Source organism: Sceloporus undulatus, chromosome 5 (genome assembly GCF_019175285.1).
Source record: "Sceloporus undulatus isolate JIND9_A2432 ecotype Alabama chromosome 5, SceUnd_v1.1, whole genome shotgun sequence".
NCBI lineage: Eukaryota > Metazoa > Chordata > Lepidosauria > Squamata > Phrynosomatidae > Sceloporus > Sceloporus undulatus.
Genome location: NC_056526.1, coordinates 170,689,297 through 170,715,946, shown reverse-complemented (window position 1 = coordinate 170,715,946; position 26,650 = coordinate 170,689,297). Strand labels below are relative to the sequence as shown.

The 26,650-nt window shown below is 40.8% G+C and overlaps 1 protein-coding gene across 2 annotated transcripts in view; it reads left to right on the top strand.

Moving 5' to 3' along the window:
* Positions 1 to 7,863: 7,863 nt before the first annotated feature.
* LOC121931155 (microsomal triglyceride transfer protein) overlaps positions 7,864 to 26,650 on the top strand; it is a 46,155-nt gene continuing 27,368 nt past the window's right edge. Inside the window, exons 1-6 of one of the 2 annotated variants that reach the window (XM_042468561.1) lie at positions 7,882 to 8,017; positions 9,268 to 9,367; positions 19,406 to 19,593; positions 20,977 to 21,120; positions 23,049 to 23,156; positions 25,255 to 25,362. In XM_042468561.1, the coding sequence (XP_042324495.1) occupies positions 19,591 to 19,593; positions 20,977 to 21,120; positions 23,049 to 23,156; positions 25,255 to 25,362 (363 nt within the window). In that variant the 5' untranslated portion in view covers positions 7,882 to 8,017; positions 9,268 to 9,367; positions 19,406 to 19,590. Of the gene's footprint in view, positions 8,018 to 9,267; positions 9,368 to 19,405; positions 19,594 to 20,976; positions 21,121 to 23,048; positions 23,157 to 25,254; positions 25,363 to 26,650 lie in introns of both variants that reach the window. The other variant, XM_042468560.1, reaches the window with a different exon arrangement.

The window sequence follows — 26,650 nt, the reverse complement described above, 5'->3', positions numbered from 1 at the left end:
TCACTCCGACAAACTGTCTGGACTAACATTTTTGGAATAACAGTATTTAAAGAAATGACAGATTTGTGGAGTGACATTTAACCTACTAAAGATGTACTCTGGAAACAGAATAAAGATGTTTTATTGGACTCAAGTTTGGTCAAAGGAAGCACAATCAGTTTCATTAAGTGATAATGGTAGGACTTTTATGGCTTGGACTCTGGAAATTTATGACAGCAGTAGTACTTTAACCTTAGAACACTGGCCACAGGGTTAATTGAAGTGTACAGGAAGAAGCCCTCCTTCCAATCAAAGATAATAATTGCACTTACTTAACGTAGCAGGTTCATCTTGAAATATGAATCTGAATCTTCTTTGGAAACCCCTTTTGGAGCCATTGCATGCATTCACTCCAGATATATAGCATTAGTATATTAGAATATGCATTAGGATTATGTGAAGTTGCCCAATATTGAGACTAACAAGATGTGACATTGAAGAGCAGCCCCATTTAGAATCAAGGGTTCAAAACACACTGCAGAAATAATCCGTTGGAGACCTCTTTAAGAACGCCCTGCTCAGTGCTAAGGAAGGCATCTGGGAACTGTGTTTTGTGAACATTTGCCTTCTCTTCAGAGAGCCGGTGACAAAATAAAACCAAATTCCCAGGTTCCTAGCACTGAGCCAGGGCAGTTAAATGGTCTCAAATTTAGAGGATAGCTTTCTTCTGTATACCCTTTGGGGGGGGGGGAATAACAGAATAGGCCTGTTATTCTATGCCCTTTCACAGGTTTTGATGAGCACTCTATTTTTATCTGAAGTTAATGAGGAGGGCGTAAATACCCTAAAGGCACCAGACATATGCAATTGCCTGGTGATTATGGGAGACAGGGTGCTATACTAGATTGTCTGTTCCAGCAGGTTTGAGTAACTTTTAAATATAAAGAGATTACTATATGCAGCTTTTAAACAACATTTGTTTTTTGTTAACTGGCTGAGTCAACTCAAACCGATTTGACCCCATGGTGACTCTGTGATTGAGACATCTCCAAGACCCTTGTCCTCCACTGTTTTGCTTAGTTTCTGTGAATTCTACCCCTGGCCTTCTAACAGAGCCCGTCCATCTAGCATGCGGCCTTCCTCTCTCTCTTCCCTCCAACTGACTAAACTTATTGCTAGCGAGAAGGGGTGACAGAGCCTTTTCCTCTCCTCACTCCCTCCACCCGATTTACATATTGTTTTTTTTCCAGTGGAGTTGCTTTTCCATGTTCTGAAGTATGACCACATCAGTTTTGTCATCTCTGACTTCAGGGAGATTTTGGGGATTGAATGTATAGGACCCATTTGTGCTGTTTGTTTTGCCGCCCTCATGGGATCCCTCAGCACTCTCTCCAGCACCACACTCAAAGAAATTGACTCTCCTTCTATCTTCTTTCTAACCGTCCGCTCTAAATCCAAAGAGTGGGAAAAGAAGGCCATAGTTGATTTGGGCACAGAGGAAGCCAATCTCCAGTGGGCCTTGCCCCTGACACTTTGGGTTATATATCCAGGAGATGAGGATTTGACCAATCCAACCACAAAAGATTCTGGGTATTCTATTTCCCCTGTTTCTCTGTTTCCTGCAGGGAGGTCCTGGGCAATGGCTCTTGGTGGGCTGTCTGATGGCCTTCAGTGGCCTGCCAGCCCTGGCCCAGTTCCTAATCCTCCTGTTCTCTCCAGCCCCTCTGCACGTCCTCCTTCACCAAGGAGACAAGGAAGCATGCAGGAAAGGTAAGGGCTGGAGGGAGGGGCATATCTGTGAGGGTGATACCATGGATGACCCCTGAGGATGACCTTTCCCTCTCTTTGGTTCTTCCCAGCCATGAGATCCCTCGGGGAATCCCTTTTATTTGAATCAAATATTGATTTCCAATAATATAGGCAGTTTACAGATGCCCTTTGGGGCAGCTGTTCCCGCCCCTTTCCCGCCGATCGGGGCCTCAGCTGCCCAGCGGGAGCCTCTGAGGCCCTGATCGCCACTTCCAGGCCGCGAGGAAGCGGCAAAAGCTGCGTTCCCCGCTGCCTGGAAAGGGGTGTCCTTGGGGCAGCGGGGACAAAAAGAAAGGGGCCACTTGGCCCTTTCTGCTTTGTGTTGCTGGCGACACAAAGCGGAAGGAGCTTATTTCGGAGTTCCTTCTGCGCCGAGGGAAAGGGCACCCCAGGCCGCTCCGTTTGGAGGTGGCAATCGTGACGTCCCAATGGTTTTATCTTTTATCCTTGACTGAAATATTTCAAATTCAACAAATACTTATTTAAGTTTTTCCAGATTTTCTAATGGCTCTACTAGGTTAAAGCTAAGTCATCGGCAAATGCCCTGATCTTAAATTCTTTCTTTTTTAATTTGATTCCTTTAATTCTTTCTTTGTTCTTTAGATTTCCAATTGCTCAATCACACATATGAATAAAAGCGAGATAACCATTTGTGTCTTTCAAAACTGTTTTCTGTTGGTTTTTTTAGCTGTCAAGGATCGCTGATACTTGGGCGGCTAGGCATATTGTGATAGAAGAGGGATGAAGAGGAGAAGAAGGAGAGAAGAGAAGAGGGAGGACAGAGGGGGCTGGCTTGGTAGCTAGAGAATTGGAGGAGACAGATTGGCCATGCAAACCACTGGGAGACCTTGGGCAAGACACACTCTCTCAGCCTCAGGAGAAAGTAAAGGCAACCCCACCCTGAAGAACTATGGACGTTTCCACTGGGAGGAATTTCTCTTAATTTCGAATGAAAAGAAAGTGGGGCCAGAATGCATTCAGTGAATTGCTAGTTCAGAAGAAGAGGAAGAAGAGGAAGAAGAGGAGAGGAGGGATCGCCATAACCCGGTGGCCGCCCTGGGAAAAGCACGCTTTTGGGGGCCCCCCTGGTCACGGTCCGGTTTTGGCCCCCAGCAATGCATGGTCCCGGCCCCAGCGGCAGGCCTCTGAAGCAGGAGCTCGTCCCCTGCTTTGTTGCCACGCGGCATGGCCAGCTGGCCAAAGGGGACAGGCTCCTCTGCACGCGCCTCCCAGGCGTCAGCGGGCCAGGGAGAAATCGCAGCGCGGCATCCTGCAGGGGCCGGGATCCTAAGGCGGAAAGGTGGGGAGCGATGGCAGGCTGGCCCTCTAGACGCTTTACCTGGCTCATTCTAGGAGGCTGGGCTCCTTAAAGGCCAGGGAAGAAGAAGGAAGCCGGCGCGATGGCAGCGCCTTTCCTCTCTTGCGGCTTCTAAGGAGGCTCAGGTTCTCAGAGGCCAGGAAGGAGGGACACTTTTTATGTAGGACACTTTTTATTAAATGGAGGACGCCCCGTGCCCCTTCCTGGCCTTTCGGGGGTCTCGGTCTCCTTAGAGGGGGAAGGGGCGTGGGGGTCCTCCATTAAAAAAAGGGGGGGGAGTGTCCTACATTGGAAACATTTTGTCCTTACATTTGTCCCGGTTGGCGGTCTGAGTCTGGCAACCCTAGAAGAGGGGAGGAAGGAGGGGGCTAGCTAGGAGGAGAAAATACGGAGGAGAAGAGCGAGGAGGAAATAGAAGAGGGGAGGAGAGGAGGAAGAAGTAGGGCGAAGAGAAGGGGAGGAAGAAGTGGAGGAGGGAGAAAAAGGGAGGACAAGAAGGGAGGCAGCGAGAGTCAAGAGCAATAAGATTCGGGCCCAGCTGGCCAGCACAAACCCCAACTGCCAGGACTCAGGGCAGGGGAGCGTGCACACCACCAGAGAGAGGAGGGGGCGCATCCACATTTTTGGCACCTCTTTCATTCTTTCTGACTCTAGGCTAGGGTTTGCCCATAAGTCAGGACCTCCAAACGGGGACAATGTAGGACAGACATAGGACAACCTTTTCAAATGTAGGACAACATTTCTAACCTGGAGGACCGCAAAACAAATTGGTGATTTATAAAAAAATGTTAATCTTATTAAATGCATGTTTCTTAGGCATTGATCAAATGGAGGGACATTTTGACCTTATTCCTGGACGCGATGTCAGGTAATGTATTCCTTTTTGTGGCCCACCCACACACCCCCACATATAAATTCTACAACCCCACACACACAGCACATTTACACTATCATTTCTCTTTCTTGCTTGCTTCTGTTAGATTTTTAAACCCTTTTGCTAATGAAGATGTCAGTGGAGATTTGAAGCTTGCATGATATTTTGTGCATTTTGGTTGGTACTATACAGGTATCACCTGCATAGTAGATTTGGCTGTTACTGCACTTGTGTGTCCAATTGTTAGCATAGAATATTTTAATATGTGTGAACATCTTGACAAGTGTAATCCTGAAAGGTAGACCATTATGTGACGAATCATAATGACAATACTAGAAGTTCCAAAAGAGTTGGGAATTAACAAATAGAGTATGGGCAAGTCCTACTCTCCACCCTCTCAGAGCCTCAACGGAGAGATGAGAGGTCAGGCAGCAAACCTCTTCAGGAATACAGTACAATCTTTAAGAAACCCCAGGATCGGTTTTGCCTTATGTGGTTTGAAGTGCTTTTCAGTTCAAGTCTCTGGTGCCACAGCATTCTGCAAAACCTACAATTCCCACATCAGACAGGGGCTGCCATAGGTCAGAAGGAGTGAAGGCACACAATAGCTACAACAAAAACAAACGAAGAGGAGGAAAGAAAGAGAAGAAGGAGGGAAGAAGAGGGGCTGGCTTGGTGGCTGGGAGAATTGGAGGAGCCCAGCATGGGGCCCTGCAAACTCAGTGGGAGACCTGGGAAGTACACACTCTCTCAGCCTCTTAAGAGAAGTAAGGCAATCTCTCCTCCTTTGAAGAAGAAACTTATGCCAAGGGAAACTCTACACAATTACAAAGGAAAGAAGGGGGAAGAAGCGGAAGAGGAGGAATAATAGAATAACTTTATTATGGCCATTTGGCCAGCACATGACAAAATTCAAATTTAAAAACACATGATAGGTTCATGTAGAGGCAGATTAGAAAGTATAAACACTGACAGTCTGCAGGATCAGGCAAAGACACAACAAAACCCTGGGTCCTCCAGGGAAAAGAGGAGGAAGAAAGAAGAAGGGGGAAGAAAAGGAGGAGGAGGAAGAAGAGGAGGCTGCCTTAGATGGAGGGAGAGACGCCTGGGGCTTTTTTCCCTCCTCCTTCCCCCTTCCTCCTCTCTCCCAGAAACCATAGCCACCTGCAGAGCAGAGAGGAGCCCCAAAGGAAAGGAAAAAAAACAAACAGACTTTAAGGAGTCCCTTGTGCCTGCCTTTTGCCTTGGTGCTCAGCCCCCTTGGGGAGGAGGCTGGGGGACAAAGGAGGCGCAGACCGGAAGCCCCTGCCATGCTCCTTCTCCTTCTCCCTGGAGGCAGACATCTTGGCTGAAGAGGAGGAGGAGAAGGGGCGTGACTAAGGGGGTCACATGCGGAGAAGAGCCAATCCTGCCTCTTCCAGGCAAGCAGAGCTGTCAGTCAAAGTCTTGACTGGAGATTGACAAAATCTGGCCTGGAGTCAGCAGGAACCCGGGAATGAATGGCAAAACGGGCGGGAAAACGGTTTATAACACTCCCATCCGTGAATTTCACGGGCAGCCGGTTATGGCCAGCCTACTCTAGGCTATAGAATTCTGGGAGTTGAAGGATGTTGTCGGGCCAAAGTGGAAGAGGAGGAAGAAGAAGAGGAGGAAGAAGCGGGGGGAAGGAGGAGCAAGAGGGGAGAAGAAGAGGAGGGGAGGAAGAATAAAAAGGGGATTCAATTCAGATCCAAAGGTCTTCTCGTGTGTGTCTGTGTCCCACAACAGTCCCACAACAAACTCCAACTCCCAGAGGGGCGGCAAGGGGAGAAGGTAGACGTGTGGCATGCCAGAGAGTCTGAGAGACTGAGGCTGCATCTACACTGGAGGAATCACCCGGTTTGGCACTGCTTTTAAGCATCCTGGCTCAAGGCTATGGCATTCTGGGAGCTGGAGTTTGTTGTGGGCCCAACTCCCAGAATTCCATAGCCTAGATCCAGGAAAAGAGTGAAAGTGGTGCCATACTGGGTGATTTCTCCAGTGTAGATACAGCCTAAGTCTCTCTGTCTCCCTTTCTTTGGGGCCCCCTTGCTCCAGCCTAGCTATGGGCCTGCTACACACGTGATTGCTTCCCACACCATCGAGGAAAGGCTACGCAAATGGGAAAATGGCACCAGGAATGCCAGGAAAGAGAACAAAGCGGGTGACACCCCCAGACCAGCCCTTTTAACGTTGGCCCTCCCATCCCCAAATACCCAAATCGGACACCTGATGTTCCCATTAATTTATCCCGGATTGGACATGGGATAAAGAACCGCTGCAAAAGAACCGCTGGAAATGTGGTCTCAGGATAACCCAGGTTATCCACCGATCAAAGTAGGATCGAACACAGATTCAAATGGGAACAATTTTCCTTAAACAAGGATCGAACACGAGTTCAAATGGGAACGATATCCCTATAATCCGATTCTTGATTCGCTTTATAGCCCAGTGGGAATGGGGCCTTAGATACATATTATGTTTCAGCTGATACCCAGATATCATGACTTGCTAGTTTAAAATGTTGATTGGAAATAAGTGGGCAACAGGAAACAAATCAGAAGCTATTTAAAAAGAAAGAGTTTGGAGAAATTTCCTGTATTTTATCCCTTATACAATTATAGGGTTAGAAACCTTACCCGTGACATCTCAGATATTTAAGTCCCCGGTGTTTGACATGGTATTTTCTTCACATGTTTTGTGTATTATCATGATTGACATCTGGGATAATAATGTTGCCCTGTCTTAAAGGATTGTTGCAACACTCTCTGATGTGCAAGTTTGTGTTTCTTGAGTAGCAGCACCTTATGACATATACTCGCTCATGCACTGTGCTTTTTAATTTTATTAAATCACATTGTGAATGGCATATGACAGGAGACATTGGCAGGATACAAACCGCCGCTTTGCGGCGCTTCCCCACCGCCGCCGTTTGCTCCGCGCGGGAGCCGCAGAAGCCAAACCGAGCGGCTCCCGCGTGGAGCAAAAAAGAAGCTCCATTTCGGAGCTTCTTCTTGCGGCGCACTGATGACGTCGCGAAGCGCCGCCAGCGCATTCGCGACGTCATAGGCGCCGCGACACGTCTGGACGCTATGCGTCCAGTACGTAAAGATGGCGGCGCCCATGTAGAAGGGGCGCCGCCATCTTGTACGTATAGGATACGTACTAGGGTTAGGGGGGGTAAGGAAGCACCGCCTCTTCCTAACCCTAGTACGTATCCTATACGTACTATATGGCGGTTTGTATCCCGCCATTATCTTGTTTATATTTTTTTAAAGATAAATTCCCATCCAGCATGCTTGAAGTAGCTCTGGATTCCAGCCTAAATGTCATTAGTATGACATGCAGGACACAGCTTCACCTGACCTTAACGTGGTTTTAAAGAGTACTGCTGATATTTAAAAATGACTCTTTTTATTGAGATAAGATGGGTAAAAGTTTTTTTTTTTAACCACTAGTCACAGTGTCAGCAGAAAGATATGTGTGGAATGGAAGAAAATACAGACGAAATTAATTCTGAAGGGATACAATTGGTTCACTTCTTTTTCTCTTGTTAGATAAATAATGCTATGCAGTACAGAAGCAAAAAGAGAATAGTCAGTGTTAGCAGAATAGTATTTATCCACCATTACATGTGGCCTAGGATATTTACTATATACCCAGGGAGTTGGTAAAGGCCAGCATGCATTAGCATGAATGTTCGTATATATTAATTAAAAGCTAAGGAGAACAATAAAATTTCTGAATGCCACACAGTCCTTAATAATTAACCGGAAAGACCTTCGGTGAACTTAGTACCCAAGTGTGGAGTTTGGAATCTGACCCATACTACATCTAGATAAACATTATTGTGTCAGATTGAGAAGCCCTTTTTCAGGCTTGACTCCGGTCTGAGCAGTTCACTTCTGAATCGCCTAACAGTATTTCATAGTATTAGAGTTTACAGCTTAAAAGAGTCATGATTCTTCTTACGGTGCTTTTCCTATGCATCATTTCAACCTACTCAGCATCTGTGAAAGGTAAGTTATGTATCTGGGTAATTTTTCCTCCTTTTCTTTGGTAAACTGTATGGAAACAAATGTTTCTTTTGACAAAGAGGTACAATGAAAACCTTTATTGCGTGGGCTAAATCAAATTTAAAACATTTTGAACTTGCTAATGTTTTTACATTATATTGTTGACTAACCGTGGCTTCTGAGCGCCGTGTAATTTGGGGCAGGTTAAGTATAGTTTTTTTGCAATTTGAAAAATAAGCTGAAAAGATAATTATGGGACTGATGGAATTTTGATCTGGGTTTCAAAATTGGCATCATTAACAGATTCTGCATTAAAGTAGTTTTAGGAAAGTTGTTTTCCTAATGTAGCCTGACATCTCAACGAGAGAAACAAGCAAAATATAGTCTTCCAGATGTTGCTGGACTGTAGCTCCCAGCACTCCTCCTCATCCTTGGTTGTGATATTCAGGGAGCTGCAGTCCAGCAATATCTGAGGGCTGCATTTTTCCTATTGCTGCAATACCTAATGATCTAAGAGTAAGCTACATAAACCACAGAGAGAACCTAGTTTACTTGTAAATATGCTGTATAAGATTGCAGTGTCAGCCACTGACTTCCTGTACAGCCTTGACCAAATCAGTTCATCCTTCTCCTCCAAAGGCTCTGTAAAGTTTATATATAGCTGACATATCTGCCTCTGTAAGGCAGTTAAAGTTAATAGCAAACTTGATAAACTACTCTTTTTGCAAAGCTTCACATGTATGGGAACTGGCATCTGACATTAGCTCAGATATCACTTTTCATGATTTGGAAAATGTTGTTCTGTTTGATACCATTGATTAAGAATTCATTTCAATTATTTGTGGTAATTAAACTTGGGAGTGCTCAGTGGGTTTGTTTTATTTGTCTGTGATGGGACTAAATTTAAAGAAGAAGAAGAGGCACCAATTCTTTGGGATTTGAACAAAGCAGTTTTAAAGATGGAGTAATTAAAATTCTCCATCTAGTTATGCACTATATTGGGTGCTTTGCCAAAAAAAAAAAAAAAAAGATGTGGGAAAGGGCATAGGCAGAGACAAATTTGAAAAGATGTTTTGATTTAAATAGGAATACAGGCAGAGTCAAGCATTATTTAGCCATCTTTTTCTTGTAAAAACTGGGGGATTGAGGAAGACTGTGATCTTATTGCCTATTCCTATTGCTGTCTGCATGTTGCTGATGAGCAAATTCAAGACTTCTGCTCTCTTATTAAGATCCTTTATTTTTTCAACCAGATTGGACTGGACAGCCCTTCAACTATAGGGTGCCCCCAAACAGAGGGATTTTCATTGGTATTCTCTGTGAAGCAGGACATGTGACCACCCTAGCAATTAAGTAAATCCAATTTGTCTTTTACATTTCTTCCATGTTTCTGAATATACTGAAATGTCCTTGCACTACAGCAACATGTATACAGCTGATGGGAGCTCATACCAAGAGATTTATTATTCTCCATACTGTTTAATACGTTTAATTAAAAAAACCACACATCTGAATGAGGTAATCCATGAGGTTAAGTCTGGTGGCATCACCATATGGATGACACCAGCTTCAGTTCTCTATTTTTGTCTAAGGTGAGCCCACAGAAATATTCAGCATCTGATATGATAAGGACCTATAAACTAAAGCGCACACTTTACCAGCTTTCATGAGTATGGTTTGTTGTGACCCTGTGGACCGGTATATCCTCTGTGGTCAGTGATGTGAAAATATGTTTTTGCTGTAATCCTTTTGGAAAGGCTAAATGGAAGAGTTCTTAACACTTGTCTGAACAAAGGCTGGTTATGATGAACCTTTTCTCTTAAGAACGTCATAGATTATGATGATGGAAAGAGGCAAGGAGGGAATAGGGTTAGTCTTCTTCCCCTCATCATGTTTTCAACATATTCAAAAGACTTTACTTTTTCAACATCTGGTTACTGAGTCTGTAAGTGAAATGGAAAGGCAGCAGATTATAGTCCTATGAGAAACTAGGGCAGTTTCTGAAAGAAGCCAGGGCTATGTAAATACAGTATGGTGTGAATAGCCACAAAATGCGAGAGACCAAGATACAAACTTCTAGGGCTTATCATACACACTATATCATATCCCCTAGATTTTGGGAGTAAACTACAAGAGTTCTAGACAATCTTCAATGACGACTTGAAACATATCTTCTTCTCATTGCTGTTGTGTGCCTTCAGGTCATTTTTGACTTATGACTACCTGAAGGCCATCATGGGGTTTTCTTGGCAAGATTTGTTCAGAGGAGGTTTCCCATAGCCTTCCGCCAAGACAGAGCATGTGGGTTGCCCAAAGTCATCCAGTGGGTTTCATGGCTGAGCTTGGAATCAAACCCTGGTCTCCATAGTCCATAACTCAAACCAATCCGCCACACTGGCTTTCTAAATATACTTAGAAAATTATAAGAGTTTTATAAAGAGTTTTTAAATTTTAAATTTTAATATGTAATGTTTTTGACTTTTTAAAATTGTTTTTTAAAAACTGTTTACTTTTAATATTTGTATAATTTTAAATGGGACTGTTTTAAATTTTGTTAGCTGCCTTGAGTCCCTATACCAGGAGGAAAGTGGTATATAAAGAGATAAAATCATCATCATCATCAATTCACAGGTTTATTTTTCATCCATGTCTAAGACAGAGTGCTCAGAGATGCCAGGCAGGAAGTGAGTTGTAGAATGCTGAGGTAGGAGAATAGTTGGCATGGCTGGCAACCTGCATGGTTGGCACATTTGTTCCCAAGTGACCTCTTCCACTGAACAGAGCTTTTATAGCTCTGTGGTATACATCTGACTGATGAAATAGGTTAGGAGACATCTATAATACAAGCAGAAGTTCTTTTAACAATTTCACCTGGACACAAGAGCTCATTATTGAGCTGATTCTGTTATAGAAAAGAAGAGAAGGAATTTTTCTCCACTGCTGTTGTAACCTCACAGCATCATTGGATGGGGCTTCTTACGTGATTTATGGACTTTTGCAAACTGTCTGTAGTGAAATCCTTGATCACATACTGTAACACAGGGGTTCCCAACCTGGGGTGTGAGATGGAATTTCAGGGGGGTGCGACCAAGAGTGGCTTGTGTCCTTGAAAAATAAGCTTTTAACTCAGTGTATAAAATGCTAACTAAATTGAGCAACTACAGTCTAATCTGTTCAGAAAAAATTGTCACAAGTCATCACTCATTTTTTTCTGAATAAATTAGAATCTAATTGCTCAATTTAGTTTGCATTTTATGCACTGAGTTAAAAGCTTATTTTTTTAAGTTCAGTTTGCCCACTCACAGCATTGTATGTGGTTCAATTTGTAGTTCAAAAATTAAAAATTAGACTTCTTCATCTTCAAACATGATGTTACTTTTAGAGAAGATGCAAACATTTATCAAACATTTCCTAGCAGTATGGGGCATAGAAAAGGTTATGAAACAGTACTGTAACAGATTGATCTATGATGCATTTTGAAGGCAAAGCTGCTCCTGTCTGTCATGATCTGAATGTGATTAATGTAGGCTAGTCAGTTGAAGTGTCCAGTGCACCACCTGATCCTGGATGATATTAAGTTTTTAGACCTGAGGATGCAGATGATGTATTCAGACAAGTCAAACCTCTTGTGTGCTCTACCATTCTGCCTGCTAATTATTATGTTTAATATTTAGCTGGGTCCCAAGGTGGTAACCATTTTGGGGAGAGGGTAGATCGCTCCTGAAAAATATTCTTTGGACCTAGATCTTAATAACTAGTTGCTAACATCCCCTTCCTGGGCATGATGTCCACGTAAACAGCCATGTACAGTTGAGTTACAGTGTAGGGATGGCTTTTCACACTGACACTGCCTTGATCATCTTTTGGGCCTTTAACAGACAAGAGATGAAGAAATACAACTCTTTTAGTGTTCCTTGTCTTCTACAAGGTCTCAGTACCATTTACCACAACATCCTTCTGAAGAAACTGTGTGCTATTGCTGTGCAGAACACTGCTCTTCAGTGGCCCCACTGACACCTGGACAACCATCTCAGAAGATGGTGCTGAGGGATTTCTTCCTGACTCTACAGCATTTGTGCTTTGGACTCTTGCAAGGTTCTTTATTATTCCCCATGCTGTTTAATATGTTTAATTAAAAAAATTGAATGAGGTCACCCATGGAGTTAACTTTGGTGTCATCAGCATATGGATGACACTAGATCTCCAGTTCTGTCTTTTTGTCTAAAGTGAGACTATAGAAATAGACAGCATTTGTTATGATAAGGATCTGTAAAACTCAGAGCAGACTTTACCAGCTTACATGGATATGGTCAGCTGTGACTGTGGAAAGCTGTATCCTCTGTGTGGTCAATGATGTAAGCATAATGTTTTTGTTGCAGTCCTTTTGGAAAGTCTAGATGGATCAGTTCTTAAAGTTTGTCTGAACAAAGTCTGGTTATGATGGATATGTAACATTTTATAATTAAAGAGTAGCTCGATTCTAACCAGTTTGCAAAGTGGTAAGGATCTTTAGGTTGCTTGGCCCCATCTTTTCAGCATGTGGTGAACTGAAGTAGCTATTTTTAGTATAAACATATTTTTATAATATAAATAATGTGCCTGTTTGTTGCTGGTATGTGTCTTCAAGTGGGCTTCTACTTGTGACAACTCTATGAATGGAAATCCTTCAAGAGCCCTGGTATCAACTGCCCTAAGTGTTGCAGTCTTAGGGCTATAGCTTCCTTTGTTAAATCCATCTTACTGCCTGCTATTAGAGCAAGCATTATCACCTTTTACAATGAAACATATCATGATATTTCCTAAATACAATAGCATCATTTTAGTTATTTTGGCTTTAAGTGAAAGTTCAGGCTTAATTTGCTCTCAGACTCATTTATTTGTCTTTTTAGCAGTCCATGGTATCTCTGGAATATGTCTATTACCATATTCATAACTGATCTATGGCTACTGCAAGTTATCTGATAGTTGGGCTAAAATGTATCTCACATGATTCAGTCAGACAACAAACCGTGTTTCATTATTTAAGTGTATAATTTGAAAGTCTTTTCTAACATTATTGTGTTGATGGAATGAGATTACATAATTATATGTGCTATTAACTAACAGTATATTTCAATTATATTTTCCCCTAAATCCCCCAAAAAACCACACACACATTTTCTAATACTGCAAGAAACAGTAAGTGTAAATGTAAACTCTTGGAGCAAGTTAGTGGTTAGAGCTGCACATGTTGTACATGCCGAGAGTACTAATAAAAGGTACAAACCCTGACAGCTGCCTCAGCTCAGGCAGCATAACTTTCTGTATTATACAGTATCATGATTTAATTATAGACTGCCTCAATGACAGACGCTAGGATTGCAAGTCAGGCTGTATGTACCCACTCCTCCTTGTAAAATACTTAGATCACAGAGGCACTCTTGACCCTAAGTCAATATATTAAAACAAGGTATTAATTAGTTCTAGTACTATTTAAGGAAGTAGAAGAACTAAGAGTTTTGCAACACTATCAGAAAAGAGTGATATAATTGAGGGGGACAGCAATGTATGTTAAAGAAATTCTTGTGGATATCAGAAGTGATGGCTAGAAATATATTTTGAATCATAGAATCATGGAGTTGGAAGAGACCACAAGGGCCATCCAGTCTTAATTTTTTGGTACTATTCCTCTCATATTCCAATTCTAAAAGATATACACAGCAGTCTGCAACATTAACAGTAGAGTAGAGCAATAAGGGAGAGCCACTGACAAAGCTTAGAAGCGAAACCAGATAAAACAAAATAAGTAAATTTAAAAAGTTACTAGCAGATTATCCTTCCCCTTTCCAAATTTGCTAATACAGTCTCTGTTGCTCTTTTAGTCCTATTGTTAAAGTATATAAAGAATGTTTATCCTGGCTTTTATAATATGTATATAATATGTCATGCTGCCACCAAATCAACTATAGTAACATGCATTTTAAAATAATGTCCTAAAATCTATGAGATGTGATAGGAAAGGGAAAGGGTATGGGGAGAAAAGAGAAAAATGAGAAGGCATGGATCTTTCTTATTGTTACACAACTGGATTTCAATAAAAATAGTGAGTCTGTATAACAGTTATCTGCAGGATGAAAGGAGTTAAATCGTACTTTCACAGCTCTGCCAATACATGGGACACTGATGGCTTATTTTTCCTTCAGATACAACCAGAAGGAATGGGCTGCACCAAAGTAGGCAAGATGGGCCATGTTTCTGTCTCTGCCCTATTTACATAAAATTAGGAGAGAAGTCACAATTCAGTCATGCCGTTTCATGATGTGGCCAAAGTACGACAGCCTCAATTTAATCATTGTGACTTCCAGGGAGCGTTCAGGCTTGACCTGTTCTAGGATCCATTTGTTTGGAGATTATCACACTGCCCTTTCCTTTTCTTTCCTCCCACGCTAGGAGTGGGATGTAAATTTAATACACGGATTTTATCACATACCTCCATGCCCAGGCATGAGGTATCCTGTACCCAATCCAGGCATCCCATACCCGATCTGGACCTCTCTTGCACCTCGCAAAGAATGGGCAAATCTCAGTGCTCAAACCACTACACCACACGGTCCAAAATGTACATACATTCTTCACTCGATGCACTTTTGTGGGAGATTTGGAGGACACCTTTCTACAGTTTTGATATTGTGACAGATAACACACGTGTTTCTTGTTTTCAGTCATATCCTGTAGTGGAGATGGGTACTGAGTGTACATAGCAGTGTTCTGCTTCCCCATTACCATCTCCTTCCTCACTATTGAGAAAGTGAGTTAAGTATTGCAAAACGTGTTTGAGTTACAGCTATTTTAAGTACCATCAGAAGATGTTAAACATTCTATTAAACATTCTTAAGTTTCAGTAGAAGGAAGCTCTTATGTGTAGTTTCTTTACACGGTGCACTTCAGTCCAAAGACAGTGTAGGAGTGGTTATTGCAGAAGAGTAAATGAATGCAATGCAGCAGGTGGAGAAGATGTTTTCAACCAGATTTACTGAGGTTGAAGTGGGCTGAGCGGAAATCTTTGGTGCAGAATAGGGTTTTATGTATGCTCAAGAGTATCTCTCTTGTCATTTCTAGAATGTGGAGGGGAGAGATTTGCTGCTTTCCATCATCAACTAGCTATAAGCCACCAGTCCTGGATGGCAGCTAGTGTAAACATTGTGTTAAAGTTGATTGCTGATATTCTACATCAGCTACTTACTGTAAACAGTATATTCATATATAAGTTCAGAAATTTTAGTTAAAAAATTGAACCAGAAGACCGGAATCAACTTATCCATGGGATAATGTGTCAATGTAAGCACTGTACTTTAACTCTTATGTAAAGCAAGAGCATAATCTGTCCTGGAATTCAGCCTTTAGTGTGTGCGCAAATAGTTCTGTCTGCTGGAATTTGACACTGTTTTTCTTTGCTTCATCCTTTAGATCAGTGATTCCCAAATTTTGGTCCTCCAGGTGTTTTGGACTTCAACTCCCAGAAGCCCCAGCAAGCTTGGCCAACAGTCACTGAAGTGGGAACTGACGTCCAAAACACCTGGAGAATCAAAAATTGGGAATCACTGCTTTAGATCCTTTGATACATGCCCCTAAATCTTACCCTTGACTTATCCATGGGTCATATCAAAATCCATTTTGGCCCCAAATCTTGCCCTCAGCTTATACATCAGGTCGATTTATAGTTGAGTATATACAGTAGTTACAAATATGTAATGAGTTATGATTGTATAACTAAAAATGATGTTTCTGGCCCAACTCTCTCAACCCACCCTAAAAGCCTTCAGCAACATAAATAAAAGGAAGTCTGCTCAGCAGCTGATCAGGGTCCATGGAAGATTATGTTCTCAGTTCCCTCGCAACAGTGAATAAGGCTGTGACAATCAGAAGCAGGTCCCCTGTTGCAATTCCTAATCACATTCTTGTTTGCTAGTCAGAGGGGACTGGAAATACCATCTTCTTTGTGCCCTAATCAGCAGTTGAACAGACATCCTTCACTCAGTGCAGCTGCTGGATGTTAAGATGGGCTTGGGGACATTTATAATCATGGCAATAGTGTCATCATGACAATAGTGTTAGCAAAAACGGAACAGTTATGAATCTGTAACTCTAGGCTGTAATGTAGGCCTGTTACAGACAAGCCAAAATAAAGCTGCTTCGAGTCACTTTGGAGGTATGGTATTTCAATGATGCATGAGTCCTAAGAGTCCAAAAGCCACACCAAAGCTGCACTCTAGTCCTTAGGACCGGAGTGTGGCTTTGGTGCGGCTTTTGGACTCTTAGGACGCATGCATCATTGAAATATCATACTTCCAAAGTGACTCGAAGCAGCTTTATTTTGGCCAGTCTGTAACAGGCCGTAGTCTTGAGTTGATTGAGTCAGACTCAAGTCAGACTCAACTTGGCAATAAATGATGCACTGACTCAACTCGTGATGTGTATATTTTTAGTGACAAACTTACTGGTATCATCCATTTCAATTAGCAGGCAAGACCCGACCCCAGAGCACAGGGCACATTTCTCAGAGAGGAACAGCAAATGTGTTTGGCAATGGGCTTGAGGGAGGAGGATCCTTCTAAAGCTTTTCAAAAGCTTTAAAAGTCTCTTCTGATGTATAGTAGGGAAATGCTATCAAGCAGGCCTCACCCCACATCTCAAGCACACTGCCCAACACATTAGCTGTTTCCCTCCAAGAAACGTGCCCCATCTCCTTTTTTCCTGTTAAAGTTGGCTCCCAGACTTGAGACTTGAAGTATCTTGCAATTACTTGAAACTCAATCTAAGACTTGAAAGCAGATACTTGAGACTTGGAGTAAAAGACTTGAATGAATCACTGACTCTGGGTAACAAATCTGTAACTGCAATACATAATGCCAGCCATCATCCATTTAAAAATATCCAGCAAGACTCCTTAGTTTCAAAAGGGCCTTGTCTACTGTGGCACCCCAGATGCCTTAGAATATTTACCTTTAAACGTCTGATTGGTGCCAATGCTGCTGTCATGCCAGTGCCAAATAAAAATATGGCTGGTTATTAAAGCTTTTAGAATATCATTTATTTCATTCAAATTTGCACATATGGGCAGTTTAAATTTTTAACAGTTTTTAAAACGTACTGTTTTAAGTATTATAAATGGGTAAGTATAAGTTCAGACTAATTTTTAAATTGTTTTAATCTGTCCAAATTGATTTTATTACACACTACCTTAAAATCCTTGCATATAGGGTGGAATATAACTATTTAAACAAACAAGCAATCAAGATACAGTTTAAAACCAGTATCAGTGTTTCCAATGTCAATGAAGCAGTGAATTTGCTGTAGGTTTTAATCCCTATCACTATCCCTAGAATAGGTTCAGCACGTTGGATAACTCCTTTAAAGTTAAGACAAACCTGAAACAGATTGAAAACTACTGTGATATTGGAGCCATCCCTCAAAAGCTATGCGCAATTTCAGATTTCAGTCTTGAAGTATTGCTAGTTGATATCAGTGGAGCCTGCAACAAACTGTTGCAGTGCATACTGTCCTGTTTCAGGATTCCAGTCATCCATGTACACTGTCATGAAGCCTTCTGTTTCTTTTCATGCTCCTTCACTTTTCTGTTCCCTCTCCCACAGTATGCCACCTTGCTTGCTTGCTTATTTATTTATTTATTTTGGATGCCTTATTTCTCCCAGAACCCACAGCAGCTTCCAAAAAAAAGTAAATTAAAAACTTGAACAATAAAATTTTAAAAGCAATTTAAAACCCTCACATCATTTAAAAGACATACAAAAGTTTTAAGAACAACAACACACAATAATAAGCTTCCCTGCTTATACATGAAGACCCTGCTTAAACAAAGAGGTTTTTGCTTGCCAGCAAAAGGAAAACAGGGAGAAGTCCAGCCTAGCCTCCTGCGGAAGGAAGTTCCAGAGCATGGGAGCCACCACTGAGAAGGTTCTCTCTTGTGTCCTTACCATGTGAACCTGTGACAGTGGCAGGACAGAGATAAAGCCTTCCTTTGTAGTTTTTTTTAAAAAAAAATCTGGCAGGTTTTTATGGCGAGATATGGCCTTTCAGATAGTCTGAAGCTAAGCCACATAGGGCTTCATAGGTCATGAGCAGGACTTTGAATTGTGTCTAAAACCAAACTGATAACAATGAAGCTCTTTTAACAAGAGAGTTATATGCTCCCTGTAACTGGCCCTGGTCAACATTCTGGCTGCTGCATTTTGGACCCTCTGAAGTTTTCAAACAGTTTCCAAAGGCAGCCCCACATAGACTGTACACTAATGTCAAAAATCCACAAAACAGTTATAATTTTTGGGGCCAACCAAAATGCACAGAATAAATGTTGCAAGCTTCCAAATCTCCATGAGCTTCGATATCAGGCAAAGATATTTAAAAAATCATACAGAAGGGGAAATAATGACAATGTTAGTCACAAGCCTGCATTTTGTCAAGATGTGGCTGTTCTCAGTTCAGGTGGTATTGGAGAGATATTCATGCAGGCAGGCCCCTCCTTTTGGCCATGTGGATACTCCAGGAAATGAAAAAAAAAATTAACTTGGCAAGAAAAAAAGAGATGATCCACATAGAATATGTTATAGAAATCTGAACATGATGTAAACAAGGCATGTGTCACAATAGCCAGATCTGACATCTCAAGGAACAGGTGCAGCTGGCACACCAGTTTTAGCAAATGCACCCCTAGCTGCTGCTAAAAACTGGGCTTAGGGTAGACTCTAAGAGAACACCTAAACTTGAATCTGAGATTTTTAAAAAGAAATATTGATAATTTTTATTAGGACACACCAAATACTAAAACATAGACAGACTTTACATACAATGGAAAATAGTCTCTAAGACACCCACCCCCCTACTTTTCTTCCTGGGTTTCCTCTTTTTTTGAAAACAAAACAAAACAAAAAGCATCTGAGATTTCATGGGAAGTGTAACCCCTTCCAGGACAGGCAAAGTCCCTATTGCCTGACCTGCCTTCTGACTGATCAGGAGCACCTCTGTCTTGTCTCGATTAAATTTAAATTTGCTTTCATCCAATCCATTACAACAATAAACAATGGTTCAATACCACAATGTACCTAAAGGAACATGTTAAACACTACTTACTGGGTACTATAGAGAAGGAAATGCTTCTGAGCAAGTAAAGAGTGTTATTATTTCATTACTAAGCAAACGTATCCATCACCCTGGCTTCATGGGAATGTATCTTCAGGCTAATGGAGAATATAATTCTCAGAAAGTCTTGAGCTGTGTCACTTCTCATTTTAAGCAATGTGTGAGGGAGAGAGAGAGAGAGAGAATATGATCAGATGCATGATCCTCATACTGACACGATGCTTCTACATTTCTGTTTTTCCTTCCTCTATACAGGCCACAATACTGGTCCACGGATAAACAATGACAAGTTATATAAATTTACCTATACCACGGAAGTAATTATCAACAGGGTGAAAGGTTCGCCACAGGAGAGTGTGGGTTACCGAATTTCATCTGATGTAGATGTCAACTTAGTATGGAGAAACCCCAATAATGATGATGATCAGTTGATCAAAATTATGGTAAGCAGTTAATGTGAAACAACATATTAAACAAATTGTTTTTGGGGTTTTTTTGGCTTATGTAAGAAATGTCTATGAAGTGTGGGATAAGGAGTTGAAATGAAATTAATTTGCTGCTTCTAGATGAAATGACACACTAAATGCAAAAATAGTGGATATATTTAAACCTAAGGTGTGGGGCTCAATATTCAAGACTGAAGTGTTAAAGTTTTTAGTTTGTTATGTGCCTTCATGTTTATTCCAACATATGGCAAGATTTGTTCAGAAGTGGCACTGCCGTCGTCTAAGGCTAAGAGTGTATGATTTTCTCAGCATCTCCCAGGGATTCGAACCCTGGTCTCCTAGAGCTGAAGTCTAGCACTCAAACCATTACATTATGCTGGTTCTCAGTATTAAATTTACTGACTTGGAAATATAGTCTATTGCATTGCATGCAATATTATTTTCAGTAACTGCATAAGGACTTCTGGCTGGAGATTTCTGGAAATGTACTCCAAAAAAGTAACTTTTTAAAGAACTGGTAGGAAGAAAGAACCCTAAGAACTGCCTCCTTGCTTCCTTTATCTAGCTCCTCATTGCAGCTTCTTTGATACTGCACTGAGTGTGACACAGTTTTTGTTATGACAGTTCAGATATGGCTTGTTCCCAGCCCCTGCTTTGACAAGCCTGGGCATGGAGCAGATCTCAGTATCAGGAGAGTATGACATCTTATGCTGTTTTGGCATAAAGGGCAGGGTACACAGGGCACATTGGATATGGACATAGTGCAGGTATATGGAAAGTGTGCCCCATAGGTCTCATTCAGATCTCCCTCATTTAAAGCCTTCCCTAATCCTGAGCTCTCAAAGGTTTTTTGAATGTAGTTTGAAAAATGCCCCTAAATTGTAGCTCCACCCAAAATCAATTGAAAACCTAGAAGTGGAATCAAGTTTTTCAATCATTTCTGGAAGACTTTTTAAAACAACTTTTCAGCTGAAAATGGGATGGAGCACTTCATTATGGGTGAAAAGTGCCCCCTGCCCTGACCACAATTGTCCATACAATTTACCGGAATTCCTGATTTCATGGATATATGTACATACAGACAGAGATAATACAGTCCAGTCACTAGTACAGAAGTAAGGTTCAATTGCCTGTGTTTGGCATGTGTAGGCACCATCCTACTCTTTGTCTTTTCAGATAGGATCTGAATCCAGTAGCTTGAAGATTTTCCAATTTATAGGATGGTTTTGAAAAGTGGCTTCAGAATGTATAGATATTGTACAGCAATAACACAAGGTGTACATTGAAAGCATAACTGAGGGAGAAGTAAAAATATTAGTGAGAAATCTCTGCAAATGCAAAACAGGCATATTTATCCTATTGTCCTTTCTTCTTTTCAAGTTTAAAGATGTAACTATTGAAAATGTGAATGAGCGTCCTGCTGGGAAAAATATTTTTAAAGGGAAAAAGACAGATGAACTAATCGAAAAAGAGCATCTGACTGCTTTGAAAAGGCCTGTGGTTCTGCACTGGATTCGAGGAAAGGTAAGGAAGCCAAGAGGGAAGTCTTTATTTTGAAGTTTCTATTTATTCTTTCAGCAGATGTAAAAAGAATATCTTTCAGGTGAGTTTGGCTTTAAGGCTTGATTTTTTTTAGATGACACATGGCCTGTAATACCTTTCTTATGTACCAAAACAAAACAAAAGAAAACAAAAAACAAAAGAAAACAGCCACCCCTTTTATCCATCTGCCTGCCCCTTGATATCTTTGAATGGCTATCAGTTGAAGGGCAGATGCTTTTGAGATGCTCTTCTTAGAAACCCTGCATACTGATTTTAAATTTCTAATCCCCTGCAGTCTTTCAGTCTCACTTTGTAATGTAAGACTTGTAAGAAGGATTTTAAAGATGTAATCCCCTTAGGAAAGCCATAAAAATATTTCCAGGCCCAAGCACTTTGTGATATATTCAAGAATGAAATCATCTCTCTTTATTTCAGAGTCCTGAGACTTTGCTTCTTTTCCACATCACATCTATCAGGAGTTACAAATCCTCTTTGCTTTTTCCTTTGCATAGCAAAACAGATTTTGCTCAATTGCATCACACAGATTACAGCTTCATTACATCACCACAAGGACACTGATGACACATATTACCATGATGCAAATATGTGGCAAAAGACAGCCTGAAACAGAGAACGTATTCCTTGCAATCTCATTTTGTAATGTGTAAGGGCTCTGGGGAGGGAAATCTTGCAGGCTGCAGCTCCTTGAGTGTGTAGTTAATGGTGAAAAGTCTTGTGTTAAGTACAGATGTAGAAACTATTACCTGGAAGTTCAAAGTCCACTGTGTGTCTGACACGTTTCTATGCTGCTGTCTTACTTGAGCCTAGCGTTTGCCGAATTATAGCCTGGTCAAAGTGTAAGATATATGTTATCTTGAAATTTCTGCTGGGCTGTGCAGACAGGAATTATGATGAAATGTGAGAGTATCAGGTATATTCTGTGTCATTTCCTTACATTAAAAAGGGATGTGTCTCCAAATGTGGTTTGAAGACATAGAGAGTGGAAGCTGTCTTATCCAAGGTTAAAATTAGGCTGTTTCTCCATCTGCTCTGATTGGCAGCTGTTAATTCAAAGGTGAATAAAATAATGGAATGACATTCTCTCATAAGACCATGGAGAAGTAATTCTATTATTGAATTTATTTTTGAACTGGAGAGTGAGCCTATGCTCTTCTGAAAGTATGTGGGTTTTTTAAAAAAAAAAAACTTTTGCGTGTAAATGATTTTATACTATTGAATAAGGTGATTTTAAATTGTTTTTAAAAGTTTTTTATTGTTAACATTTCTTAATTGATTCTCTCTGTGACATGAGCCACCTTGGATCCCACTCTGCAAGACAGACGATATACAAATGAACTAAATAAATATACATAAAGTATGTATGCCTACATACCCATTGCAAGAAAGACTTCATCCCCCAGATCCTTGTGCATCCAGAACTTTTAAAATGCTTTTTCCTGCATGCGACACTTTACTCATGTTTGATCACATAGGAAAGTGATATCATATCTGGCTCTGGCTCTGGCTTGTGTATTTTAACTATGTATAAATAACACCATTTAATGTGTTGGTCTTGTCTATGTTGTGGTGATTTTTAAATATCACTATGTTAAATGTCTTGAAGCGTTGCTTATTTGAATTGCTTTGAAATGGATTGGTATCAGTCAGTTTGTTGTCATACTGACTGATATGTTCTTGTTTTGCTTTTCCTGTGCTTTCAGATACATGGAGTATATGCCATGGTGGAATGCAAAATAACAACAGCACACTATCAACAGTACACATTGGCTGAATAATATTTACATAATTAGTTTCTGTAACATGTCTGAATTCTGAAATGTGATTTTCAAGTGAAATCTTATGCATATTACACTTCACTTTCTCTATCTCCCTCTTTCTATGTTCCTCAGATTAAAACCTTCTACTCCTATGAAAAAGAACCTGCAGTTATTCAAAATCTCAAAAGAGGTTTGGCTAGCTTGTTTCAGATACAGATGCATTCTGGGACTGCCAGTGAGGTACTGTACTAAATTATACAAATTAAGCAATACTGAATGTTCATTGTTAGCACGAAATATATTCTGAGTACCCTTGAATTCACAAGGGTGGCCACTTTGGCTCACCATAAAAAGAGAAAATGTATCATCAAAAAAGGACAAAAGACCCAGCTGTTTATGAAATTAGCAAACATTGATTATTAATATATAGATTCAAATGTATACATAACTAAAGCACCAGTAGTAAAAATGAAGATATTTAATCTCTGTTGAAGAGCCAGTTTGTAGTACTGTTGGAAATACGGGATAAATGGGTATATGATGCACCTGAGCAGTGGAAATTCCCATTGCTTTTCCACATAATAGTCTTTCACCAGAATGTCATTCATTGTTGAAAAATACATGGCATGTAGAAGAACAATTTTGGTGGTTTATGAACAAATGTTGGTGGGTTATGTATACAACCTCTTGAAATTCTCTTGTTGGCAGCGAAATTGGAGGGACCATTTCAATGACTTTCTCCAGAGGAAGAGAAATTTTCTGGCAGTTTCTATGGAGTTTATCAAACGGGAGGAATTTCTCTTAAATTTGAATGAAAAGAAAGTCGCTAGTTTAGTGCAATTACATGAATGCGCATTGCGTTCGAACTGGCTTCCCATTGCCCAAAAATAGCATGCCATTGCCTGAATTTGTGTGTGGCAGTCTATCATGCAATAACATGAAACCACATGATTGCATTCGGACTGATTTACCATTGCCCGAATTTGCGTGTAGTGGGTTATCATGCAATAACGTTAAACCCCATGATTGTGTTCAGATTGCCATTGCATTATACTTCCAATTTCCCTTGTCTGATAAACTCCAGAGTTTTGGGACTCAGTGATTATAGCACATCTTACAGGTTAAATACCCTAAAGTAACCAGATCCCATTTGATCTTGGAAACCAAGTAAGCTAAGGGTCAGCTCTAGTTAATACTTGTATGAGAGACTACCAATGAATACCAGATGATGTAGGCTATATTTCAGAGGAAGGAACTAGCAAAACCGCCCCTGAATATTCCTTGACCTACAAAACCCTATGAAATTCTTGGGGTCGCCATAAATTCTTGGAGTCTGTTCAGATCTGCAGGGTACATCCCTGCTATATGCATTGGAACGGAAGCTCCTATCCATAACATTAAAAATGGAACATAACAAATGGGAGAGCATTTTCTTCCCCAACAAAAAGCAGTTGTGGAGGTCAAATCCAGATCAAGACAACAATGTTGAAGACAAAGGACCTCTGCAGCTGCAGTACATTTTCTAAAACCATTCACACGATTGCTAATTGCATGAATGGAATGACATCTAATCTGGCTCTGAGAGTCAAGACTGAATCAGTAAGAAGGAGAAGGAGGGGAAAGTGGGAGAGGAAAGGAAAAGCACTGAGAGAAGATGGTCAGGCACATACAGTACAATAACATTACAAGTTAAACCTAGTGTTTAGCTTTAGACTGAAAATTTCTGACATAGCCTCCTATATTTTCTGCTATATTTTGTTGATGTTGTTGTGTGCCCTCAAGTCATTTCCAACTTATGGCTACTCTAAGGTGAGTGGTGACCCTATCATGGGGATTTCAAAGCAAGATTTGTTCAGACAGGTGGTTTCTTTGGCCTTTCTCTGAGGCGAGGAGCGTGTGACCAAGATCATCCAGGGGTTTTTCATGTTTGATTTGAACCCTTGTCTCTAGAGACATAGTCCAATGTTCAAAGCACTTCACCACACTGGTTCCTATTCTCTTATATTTACTAAAAGTCAAATTAAATGTGATATTAAATGCATTTTAAAAAACATTTTAAAAGTAATTTTATCAAATCTAAATAGCAACAGATTGGGGCATGTGATAATGATCAGGCTTGCAGCTGCTGTGAAATTCTTTATTTTTCCTCCTTGCTTCTTTCCTAAAGAAAATCACTCTTCTGAAGGTGCAGTTTGCATGCAGAGGAGTTTTTTTATAGTACTAATGAGAGATTTCCTCTTCTACCCAAACAAATATAACATCTAATCCGGCCTTGACATTGTGGCCCAGAAAGTCTTAGATGCTCCAAAATGATATTGTTTTGTCATCTGTTCTCTAGGTGGATATCTGTGGGAAATGCAATGTTACTTACCAGACGCGACAAAACCAAGTCACTAAAATAAAGTCTTGCAAGTTAGAACGGACAGGTTTTACCAGTCATAACCGGGTATAGTATATTTAACACCTTCTACAAATAATACAAACATAATGTCAAATTATTGCATACAAGGAAGTCCTCTACAGTGGGACTTGGAATAGAGTAATGAATAATGCCTTATGCAGAAGAACAATGCATCTTTCCAAATGATAGGATTCTGACATAAGGCTTGTTTTGTTGGATCCCACCAAAGATCCTTATAGGACATCACTTTGTTTTCTGAAGTGGCCACCTAACTGTAGCTGGGAACCTCACAAACTGAAAGAATGTTTGCAGTGTATATTCATTTCCAGCACCTGGCAAACAATGAAACAGGAACACTGAATAAAGAGGCTGCACTCTTTTTGGCTATCAGAGCCAATAGCCATTAATATATCCTCCATATTAATATATGGAAGTTTTCTCTGGCTATTTGATGTCCTGTTGCAGAGTAATTAGTTAGGGAAGAGCAAGTGCATTTGAGTGTCTTACAAAAGCAGCAAATGATTGTTCATTTGTTATGGCTGCTGTTGTAAATTTACTTCAAGGGATTGTGAAATATGTTTATTTTAAATATGGACTCTGCTAGTGGGCTGAATGTGCACACAAGTGCTACACTGTGAAACCACAAAGTGTGAATGGCATATAAATATGTCACTGTTCCATTTTCCTCAATATTGTCTGCACAAAGTGGCAATAGTTCTCCACAATTTCAGGCTTACAACTTCCCAAGTCTTGTCTGGAAATGCCAGAGACTTAAAGTGAGACTTTTTGAATGCATCTGTTGTCTCTTCCCTTTTAAACATCTGTGTCCATCAAGTGACCTGATGCAATTGCCACATATAGTGCCGAGGTCTTTCACCTCTTGTTAACAAATGGAGAAGACAGACTATGGCAAAGAGTTCTTGCAACAGAAAGTCTTGTTTATTACTGGCTGGGATTTTTTGATGCTGCTTTTGAATCCTTACATAGCTTTGCCAGTCAGGAGATGGGAGAGGAAGGATGAAAGAAGCTGGGTATGCAGTATGGCCAATAAACATTCTAATTTCATAACACTATAGACAAAATTTGCCAGACATCTCTTCTGTACCTTTGCTCACTATTGGCTCTGGAGAGCTTCTTTTAAAAAAAAAGATACAAGGGGCTAAACAGACAGGCAAAAAGAGGTGCTTTCAGGTTGACTTGAATATGTGGTGTTTAGATGACACATGCCTTGAAGCCAGCAGGAAAGTGCCCTCCAGGCACCTTTCAAAAAGAAGCAGTTTTTTCCGCTTCTTCCAGGCTTGAAGCCATATCATGTGGCCATGACATGAGCACT